The following is a 10,926-nucleotide window of genomic DNA, read 5'->3' on the forward strand; positions in this document are numbered from 1 at the left end:
TTATAAACTCACCTTTTAGTATGTGTCGGTAAAATGCTGCAACTGAAATTTAAAATAAGATCCATTCAACTGAAATTTTGCACACACACACTCGTATATTTTTCCGTATAAACAAAAGCTTGTCTCTAGAAGGTTTCTTTTAATGTGAACTTTATTTCGATTTTACGAAATATTGCGGTTTAAAAATATCTTATAAAAAAATTTGGTATTTTGCTCACATTGAGAACTAACTAGAATTATAATAAAACGAAGCATATTTAAATGAGTCTTTAATATATTAACGCAAAAAGCGTGGGTTGGTTTGTAGCTACAATTTCATTAAAATTTAATTTTAGTGTCTTATATTGAGTATGAGAGTTGAGTAAAGCTTGGCTTTACTCAATATAAAGTTACATTTAAATTATTATTCATATTAATTCATTCATAAAGCGGCTTCTTATGCTGTAATAACCTATGTTAGATTAATTTATTGATTAATAATTTTTTTCATATTATTTAAAGATATAATGAGAAATAGCAATACAAAAATATATGTTTAAGGAAAACATAGTTTGCAAAGACGGTTATCGCTTGTCACTTATGTCGTGAACTCTCACAGCAAAACCTATGAAAGGGATAAGAGAACCAGTGAGTGCAGTTAAATTATACATAAAATGAAGCACTAAACAAATCACATATTTTTAAATTATATTCGTCGCACTAAGCCTTATATTAGTTATGTATCTAGATAAAGGGTCGCACTACAAAATGACTAAAGCAAATGGGCCAACTTTATTATCTTGGTCGCGTGACGGCTACGAATGACACCCGTCAAACGTCACACTGCTTTACTAGTGTGCGTGAACGTAATAGGGAACTGTTGGACATATTTTTTAGACGCAATCCCGTCTTTCAGTCTATCAAACAACTATGCATTCGAAAAATGGTTGTTTTTTTTCAGCTATTGATGAAGTGCAGAGCTTATTATTTAAAAATAGTTTTGATATACAACAAGAAATCCATTAGTCTTGATACAGCTTTGTAACCAAAGAGATAAAGGACCAAGTCATATTCATAATCTGAAAAAGAAAATGTTATATTAAAGTATTGTAGAAGAAACAATCTAATCCCAAAAAAGACACCCAATAATTACATATATTATGATAGCATACGCTTCGAATAACTTAACAATGTTCGAAACGAATAAGATGAGATCATCTAAGAACTGAACCTGACGCAAAGATAATGATGAAAATCGGTTTACAAGCAAGAAAGTTATACCCGTACATACATAAAGTGCTCCTTTTTTCATTCATAGTTTAAGTTTATACATAATATAAAATTTAATCGGATTAAATCTTTCTAGAATTTCGCTAGGGGTCTTTATGAACGTCGGGATACTTTATTTGCTTTATCTTATATACAACTAGTAATACGACCCCGCTTTGCACATTTACATCGAATTTTTAAAGGAGTTTATCTGGTAAAACCTTTATGGTAAACTTCTGGTAAATTTTATTATCTTTTAAACTACTAATCTGAAATCAAGAGTTTGATTTGATAATTATAAATAATACGGTAACCCTTATTTCATACCAAACCTTACAGATCTGGTTTGAAGAATTCAATAAAAAAAATAATGTGAATATTCTGGACATACCTATACGGGTTAATCTACTATACCTACCATTAAATATCCGGCAACTTGGCTTTTGGGCCATCAATGATTGACTCAAATTTAACCTTGAATTTTTTTATATGAATACCGGTAAATCCTCAACAATCGACATTTTTCGTAGAAGCATGACCTGGCGTTTTATTTTTACACATTTATAAACTTAAGTGAATACAATAAATACTCTTTCTCACTCTACCTTACCGTTATAAATGTCTTCAAAGAAATTTCAGAGCATTTCATGGAGCGGATGTAAGAAGCTTGCTGTGACCTAAAAAGTTAACGTGTAAAAAATTAACAGCATCTTTTTCAATTTTATCTTAAATAGTAAAATCTTTAACGAAGAGCTGAAACGCGTCGTATATATTTAAAATGTAAGTGTATTAAAACATAAGTAAAAATGTGCAAATTTTTAACTTCTGTGTATTTTGGTCCACAGGTAGGCTAAGGGTTTCTGTCCTTATAAAGCGAATGTTTGGAGCTTTTTCACTACGCTGCTCCATTGAGGGCTGTTGCTTTTGCGTTTTCCAAATTTTCATGTGTTTGGTTTATTTACAGTTACAATTGGTTTATTTGCGAAGTTTTCCTTCACACCGATTGAAAGGTACATGCCTGGATTGGAACCCGCAATCATAGGTTAAGATTCTCTTGTTCTGATACATCTTGATTTCTTTACTATATTACATGAAAGATACATAAATTATAAAAAACTAGAGTAAACATTTTTTATTAGTATTAGCGTATATTGTCTTTTTCATTTACTTATTTAATCATGTGAAAATTTAATAAATATAGAATATAACGCAATGGTTAAAGGGCAAATTAGTGATGTAAAAAGTATCAGGTTCCCTTGGGCTATGATATTCTCGTCCCCATATTAATCACAAGTTTTAAGCTTAATTGGGTAAATGCCAATATTAATAATTCCTTGATAATAACATTGATATTACTTAAATTAAAAAAATAAATAAAATATTTTGGGTATTTTAAATTATGTAACTTAACAAAAAAAAAGTAAAGTATCAGGTTTGAAAGGTTAAGTGTGCGGAAGGTGTAATGCTAAATGAATTTTTTGTTCCTTGGAAGAGTTCTGAGTCTTTAGGACGACTAGGACACCTGATTGTTCTTGGTCCAATGGAAAGTCCACAATTCCGAATTGAAGCTGTATAAATATCACTAGAAAACCAAACAACTCGACCTTCCTGTCGATAGTTCAACCAAGTTAAGTAAGACTATTATAAGCTTGGCACAACTTGCAAATAAACGATCTATGCAAATTGTGCATATTGGATTATATGAAAACTTAGTTTAAGCAGCGATAAGTCTGCACAAAGCATATTTTGTATTTTATGTTTTTTTAATTTGGAACACATTAGTCCATAATGGATAATTTTATTCATTTAATACCACGAATACAATCTTCAAAACGGAATATATTTAGATTTATCCAGCGTTTTATGTAATTGGCATTGCGCAATTATTCAATATTATTTGAATAGAGTGATTAAAATGGTAGATGGATATATTCCACCTGATGACAAGTGGTCGCCATTGGCCATAGAAATTGGCGCCCTGAAAATTAACCATTCCTCAACATCGTTACACTGCCTCACCCTTAAAACCGGAATACAACAATACGCAGTATTGCCGTTTGGCGGTAGAATCTGCGATGAGTGAGTGGTACCCACCCAGGTGAGCTAGCACGAAAAAGTACCACAAAAAAAAGTATTTAAATATTTATTGACAATTCTTTCAAACTAAGCTTTTCGTGTTTATACCTAATATAACGACTACAAAATACAAACTGAAAACAGAATCTTTTGCTTATATACGATATCTCAATTATTTGAATTTTTCCAAACATAATAATATTTACTACGACTTTATACGGTCCTACAATATTTTCTTTAAACATTTTGCAAGCATAATAATCACATAATCATACTATTTCAATCGCTATATATGAAAACATTTTAACACCATCAATAATAATTGATTCAATAAATGTATTTACAGCGTTTCGTAAAACAAATGTGTATTGTAGTTTATACTCAGGCTTACCGCGGAAATAATCTTGTCTTTGTTACAATTTAATACTGATTATTAATTATTAAAATAATAATTTTACATAAAAACATGTGTAATAATTTTCGGGAATATTGTGCGAGCTTATCTATAGCAAGAGATTATGCAAGGAGACACGTTATATTTTATATTAATAGCAAACGTGAATCGCAAACGAAGATCATGGTTTCATAACAGTCAATACAATACAATCAAGTGCTTTTTGGTGTTTTTAATTAAATCAATACCGTGCTCAACGGTGAAGAAACGTGATATCAATATCAGTACCTAGCGGTCGAAATACCGCGATGACGTCATCGTGGCCGAATATGTTCGTTTTAGCTACGGCGGCCGGTCAAGGGAGCCTGGCCAACTACACAGGACATATTACTCAGTGCACAAGAGAGCACAAATACAGTTGCCCTTTTATATTCCCTCACTCTCATCATCCGATGGGATATCAGACATGAACGGAATGCGGTTAGGCGCAGGAGAGGGTTTACGTGATTACCAGACTCCTTTGACAGCAAACCCCATTATTCAACTCGACCTGGGATTTAGGTTTAAAGATTATTTATTTTCATAAAGAGAATTACATCACTTACATGAGAACACAATTTAAAAAAATTAAAATAATTTACAAATATTCGTTGTCGTACTTATATTTTCCACTGTAGAAAATAACATACAAATCATGAAATCATCAAACACAATTACGATTCTACATACTTAGACAGATATTTTTGTAATAATGTATTGGGACAGTCGCTTTTTGAATATATCGAACGAGTCAATATTTTTAATGTCTGAGGGTATATTGTTATAAAGACGCGCACCGTCATATGTTATTGCAGTTTGACCGAACTTGGTACGAGTCTTAGGCAAAACAATGAGACTCGCGCGTCGAGTGCAGGGGCGCCCAAGTTTTTTGCTGCTATTAAATTGCAGTTCGGTATGGACATTTTTATTAATAGCTTTACGTATGAAAGTGCAGGTGCTGTAATTATACAATTGTTTTATGCTTGATTATGATTTGAACTCAGGACCACGGATTCACAAATCGGTAGTGCAGAATCAAAATATTTTTTTTTTTTCGCGAATATATTCTACGCACACATACTTTTAAATCGTCATGTTATAAAACAAAATATAAAGCTACCACTAGTTCCGAATGTAAATTCTACCGAGAAGAACCGTTAAAAAACTTAGTAATTGCTTTTTCTTCTTGTTGGATTATACTCTAACGGATCATTTACTTTATATGTAAATATTTTTTTCTTACCTTAATATTGCAAGCAGAATGATCTTCATATGTTTACACGATAGATCCTCCCAAACACTATCGTATGCAACAGTTGCGACATCTACAGCCTTAAAATGTTGAAATTCATTATTTGATTAAATTAATATTTATATTGCATAGCTACAGATACGCTCCGGCTTCGTATTTATAAATAAAGAAAATTATCTCATGTAAATATTATTTATAGTCATTGAAAACATTTTATGATCATTAGTTCCGGAGATTGTAAACAGCTTCCAACAAGTAAACAACAAACTTTTTAAAATATTGTTGGGAAAAAGAAAAAAAAAAAAAAAAAGTAAGATTCACCGAATCGGTGACGAGTTGACCGTGTCTGCAGCAGTTGTAAATATTGACTGCAGTTATTACCGAAATCAGAAAATTATTCAAATCCTCTAGTCTAGCATTAATCTGAAAATTGAAAAAATATATTAATTATCATTAAAATTATAATAAAAAACAGTTAACCGACTTATGAAAACTTTTTATACCAGTTATATATATTATTTATTAGTTAAACCAGTTATTGAAAAAAGTTTTCATTTATAAAATAAATAAAATGTTCCTATTGTTATAATAATACAGAATAATGACGTACATATATAACTTAAGCGCTACATACATATTATGTTAGAGTGCGTCATACACTCAACATTACCGAGTCATAAACTCGGTCTTACCCGCACGTAAAAGACTCGAATTAAAAATCAAGAAATTTAATCAGAGGCTTTTTAAATTAAATTTTTATCAGTGAACTGTCTCCACCGAAGCATACAATTCAAGATTTTTACAGAAAGATATTTATGTGTATTATAATTATTTTTTTATATAGTCTGCCCCACTGCATTCACGCGTTCAAGAAAAATTAACAAAAAAAAAATTAATTAAAATAAAAATCTATAATAAGAAATATTGAGTAAAGGCTTCGTAAAAAAAGTTGCGAAAAAATAAAATTTATTTGACTTTATGTTGTATTTCCCGTTTTTCGTTTACATACTCGTTTACTTCTTTGTAGGTCGAGGCAAGCAAATCAGAAAACGTTTTATATATAAAAATATTATTTATTCATTTTATAAAATAACAATTTTCATATAACAATTATACCTATTATGTTGTCCTAACCAATCATTTTTATTAATTGGCGGACGGTATTTTATTTACTACTAGTGTTAGCACGCGGCGTCGCTCGTTTTAAAAGGGTTGTTTGTCAGGTAGTATACACAATATAAATTAAAGCCTATGTACTATTCTGGCGTATAAACTATATTGTTATAAAGTTTCATTAGGATCCATTCAGTAGTTTTTGCGCGAAAGAGTTACAAACATCCATACATGTAAACTTTCGCCTTTATAATATCTACTAATATTATTATAAAGGTGAAATTGTCAATTTGGTAAAAACTTATGTTTTCTTAGACATATATAGTTTGTGTTTACTTTATACGCCCGATTTATTATGGTATTACTATTACTGTTTAATCGGATTTGTTAATAATGTTGCGGTGCATAAATTGCCCTCTGTTTCAACAGTACAACTTAGTAACATAACTGTTGTAATCGTTATTTTACTAAGTTACTTACTTTTATAGCCGAACCCTCCTAGAATAACGTTGTAATACAATATATTAAAACGACACAGACAATCTTACCGAATGCAAATTAAAAAGTGACATAACGTAAATGTCAAATTTGTTTTTAATAAGCAAATGATATTTAATCTGTGTCATAGAAAAAATAAAACCGATGAAAAAAAAAGACAAAAAAAAATCTAATAATATTAAATAAATAAATTGCAAAGTCCAAAGGTACTTAGATTTTTTTACTTATTATAAATAATTCTATAAAAATGTCGGTGGGTGGAAGTTGTGGAGTTTAGGGCATTGTCCTTAAAATATTATTTTCCTCATTTGATGTTTTGAAATTCGAATTAAACGTGTTCATTTTAAAGTTCTTTAAAATAAACACGTTACGTCTTAACCTCTGTAATCGTATGTAATAATTTAAGCTTAATGTACGTAATTGTTATATAACTTACTCTTGCGGCAATTCCATAGAAACAAATCGTAACTGACAAAAATAGAACATGGATAGTGAAAATAGCGCCAAACGCGTCACTCATCTCAATTAACAGGCTGAAAATTAAATTGGAATAAATCATAAAAAAAAAAATTCGCTTTCAACGCGTACAAATACATTTTAGATTAATTCGATAAAAATATAACAAGTTTATACCTTCCTAGTTATTATTTATTCATTTTACGGTAGCTGTTAAGTTAATGATCAACTCGATGGCAAGCGGAGACACTTGTTAATGCACTATACGAACATGGAATATGTAACAGTAAATCCATTGTGCACATAATTACATTCGCTCACTCGATCTTCAAACCAGAACACAGCGATAGAATACGAGGATGCCAGTTACCCAGACGAATCAAAGGCTGTTCGATTCACATTTATTGCCATGATTCCAGAAATTCAGACTTGGTAAAGGTATATATGATTTCATGCCGTTCAATGTTTTAGTCGTTCTGAGGTAACAAACAGACATACAGTTACTTTCACATGAATTACATTAGTTTGATACAAATTGTTAAATGTAAGCTGTTAATAAAATAACGTAGAATAATTTATCTGAGTATAATAAGCAGAACGTAGTCGAGCGGTCAAACGCAGGTAATTCGAGATAAACTGATTAAACTCGTATAAAAACGTATGCATAATTTATAGACCCCGAAGAATAATTTTATCATTTTATTCAGTATTTTATTTGCGGTAATGTACATTCGCTCATTACAGGTATTTCAAACACGAACGATTTATAGAAATCCACCGCAGGATAGCCTTTTCGACGTCGCGTATTTTGTCAATATAATTATTACGTATATATTTTTTCAGTGAACACGTAATAAAATAATGATAAAAATAAACAAATAGAGTTTCATATTGATACTGACTCTGAAAGCGCTGAATGTCGTCGAACAATTTGCTTTATTTGTAAATCCACGTCTTTCGATTTTATTACTTCTCTAAAATCTTCGTGCAGTAACATGTACAGAGATCGTAATTGACTCATTGTTACTGAGATAAAGAACAAACTGCAGGTAACAATATAGGATATATTGAGAGCTGAAATTTTAATAAGATCGTTGATATTATTTTATGTTTAATTATGAACATAATTGTTTGTAAGCTGTTTACAAACATTACATTACATTAGCAGCCTGTAAATTTCCCTCTGCTGGGCTAAGGCCTCCTCTCCCTTTGAGGAGAAGGTTTGGAGCATATTCCACCACGCAGCTCCAATGCGGGTTGGTGGAATACACGTGTGGCAGAATTTCGTTGAAATTAGACACATGCAGGTTTTCTCACGATGTTTTCCTTCACCGCCGAGCACGAGATGAATTATAAACACAAATTAAGCACATGAAATTCAGTAGTGCTTGCCTGGGTTTGAACCCGAAATCATTGGTTAAGATGCACGCGTTCTAGCCACTGGGCCATCTCGGCTCTCTGTTTACAAAAACAGATATCTATGTATATTAAGCTCTTATACATATTACACACAGAGCTTGTGTAACTAAATCGTGAAATCAGAATGTTATGATATGCGCCATTGACTATCATTATCATTTCTGTTTTTTGTCTCGTTCATTTGATTTAATTCTGCATTTATCTCGGGAACTTGGACACTTTCCTGGATAATATATGATAAATTTTTACAATTCTTACGACGTATCTTTCATTGGTTTATTTTCCTAAATCAGGTATCATTTTAGGCCTGTGATTTTTGTTTCTCAATCGATGTTCAATCATCCATGTTTAATCAACAATTATATAAAGAGGAAAAGCAATTTTTTTCATACATTTCACAAACAAATATAATGATTAATATTCATAGCTTGACTACCGGTGACTAGAGATAGCCCAGTGGTTAGAAAAAGTTAATCTTAACCGATGGTTGCGGATACAAACTCGGGAAACAGAAAATATCATGGGAATACCAACAAGTGTCGAATGTGAATCTGTGCATTTATTAATCCACATTGCAGCATAACTCGAAGACTTCCGCGCTCTTTTTTTATGACGTAGGTAGGCGCACGGGCAAATAGGCCACCTGATGGTAAATGTTCACCACAGCCCATAGATAATAGCGCTGTAAGAAATATTAACCACTCCATACATCCTAAGATGTTATCTCCCTTGTTTCTTTAGTGACACTGGCTTACTCATCCTTTAAACCGGAACACAAATACTGTGCCCTGCTAATTGGCGGTAGAATATCTGATGAGTGGGTGGTACCTACCCAGGCGGGCTTGCACAAAGCTCAATCACTAAGTTCCAAGCCTTCTAAGATATGTATGTTTATATTTATCCAAATTAAGTATATAATATTTCTATACGATTCTTACCGATCATGTAATCCATCAAATAAGCGCCAGCAAATAGTAGCATATTACTTTGGTAATTAAAAGGAAATGTAAATTTAAACGGCGTGATGTAGTTGACTTCGACATTTAGTAAGAACTTCTTGATCAATATTATTACCAATGGGAATGCGAAATAAGTATGGACGAAAACTTTTACTAGTGTGCAATAAACTGTTGGTAAAAAAAATTGTCTTAATACATGCGATACATTTACTTCGTAACACGTGGGAGGTATTATACCTCCATCATGACCCCGGCGAAACATTAAAGGAAATTGAAAATTCCTTCTTTATTAGTAGTTTACCGAAGCTTCGCTTGGGGTTTAGGGGTTCGTTGTCAGGTGTTCGTTTCCTTGGAGTTCAAGCTTGCTTCATAACAAATTTCATCAAATACGGTTCAGCGGTTTGGCCGCGACAGACAGACAGACACAGTTTCTTTCGAGTTTGTCAGTCGAATTGCCATTCCATTGGATTAAGGGTTATGACAATGAGGGAACAGAGAGTGCATACAGAACAGACTACCTAGAAACTGATATTTGAGGAAATATGAGCTCACTGGTAGAGCTGATGCTTAGTCTTTGAGATTAATTTATTTATGGATATAGGTGATTACTTTTCATGAAGGCACACAAGTGCCTGCTCACTTCCTCAAATCAGTAAAAAAAGTAAAAAACTTGAAACATTTTGCATTGAGTAATTTTTAAAGAAAGGCGGACTAGCAAAATGGTGATCATCACCTGATGGTGAGAGTTGAAAGAGTTTAAGATATTTAATGTATTGTACATTGAAAATGCGCCACCAAGTTTGGGTGCTAAAATGTTGAATCCCTTTGCATAGACTCAAGTATAGAGTTATGCTATCTCACTCACTATTCTAATAGAAATACAATAGTACTAAGTAGTATTGAATATGTGATGAGTAAGTGGTCCTTCGATCAAGTAAATTTGCCGTCCATTATGAAAAAGTATCTAAGATTATTTAAAAAAAAAAGGTCATTCTCACCAAGAGTATAAATATGAATGTGCTTAATTTGATTTCGTTTTATTGCAATGGATTTCGCAGTTAAGCTGTCATCGTCCCGCCATTGTTCACCGAGCTTCACCACATAGTCCTTGATCCGATTTTTAATTCCACAAAAATGCAAGTATAATAAGCAACCTTAAACAATGAAATCGTAATCAAAATATATATTATTCGAGTATTCTTGCGAATACACTTTTGAATCGTCGTTTTACATGGAGAAGAACCACCAAGAAATTCCGTAGATACTCTTTTCTGACAATCAGTTACATAGACGTAGGATCGATCCTGACCCCTTGGGCTATTGTTGTCCGCACTCCTAACACAAGTGATAAGCTTTAAAGGCGGGGTAAATAAGAATATTAATAATTTCTTAGGAATTCCTTAATTAATTAGGGCTAAAATATATCATTCAATAATATAATTGAATTATAACTAACTCCGCATGGAAATCAA

At 32.0% G+C, this 10,926-nt stretch overlaps 1 protein-coding gene across 1 annotated transcript; it reads right to left on the reverse strand.

The window, feature by feature from the left end:
• Positions 1–982: 982 nt before the first annotated feature.
• On the reverse strand, positions 983–8,130 carry LOC113397757 (odorant receptor 85c-like). The gene is made up of 6 exons (XM_026636256.2): positions 7,979–8,130; positions 7,057–7,153; positions 5,331–5,432; positions 5,001–5,089; positions 1,859–1,925; positions 983–1,058 (listed from the first exon to the last, which is right to left on the reverse strand). The coding sequence occupies exons 1-6, from the start codon at positions 8,095–8,097 to the stop codon at positions 1,002–1,004; spliced, it is 531 nt and encodes a 176-aa protein (XP_026492041.2). The 5' UTR covers positions 8,098–8,130; the 3' UTR covers positions 983–1,001.
• Positions 8,131–10,926: the final 2,796 nt, after the last annotated feature.

The sequence above is a fragment of the Vanessa tameamea genome, chromosome 10, assembly GCF_037043105.1.
Source record: "Vanessa tameamea isolate UH-Manoa-2023 chromosome 10, ilVanTame1 primary haplotype, whole genome shotgun sequence".
In the NCBI taxonomy this organism is placed as follows: Eukaryota; Metazoa; Arthropoda; class Insecta; order Lepidoptera; family Nymphalidae; genus Vanessa; species Vanessa tameamea.

Coding starts and splice junctions, on each gene's coding strand:
- LOC113397757 (XM_026636256.2), bottom strand. CDS start 8,097: ATGAGTCAATTACGATCTCTGTACATGTTACTGCACGAAGATTTTAGA. Junction 7,154..7,978: donor CGACATTCAGCGCTTTCAGA/GTCAGTATCAAT, acceptor TTTAATTTTCAG/CCTGTTAATTGAGATGAGTG. Junction 1,059..1,858: donor CTTTGAAGACATTTATAACG/GTAAGGTAGAGT, acceptor TTTCTTTTTCAG/ATTATGAATATGACTTGGTC.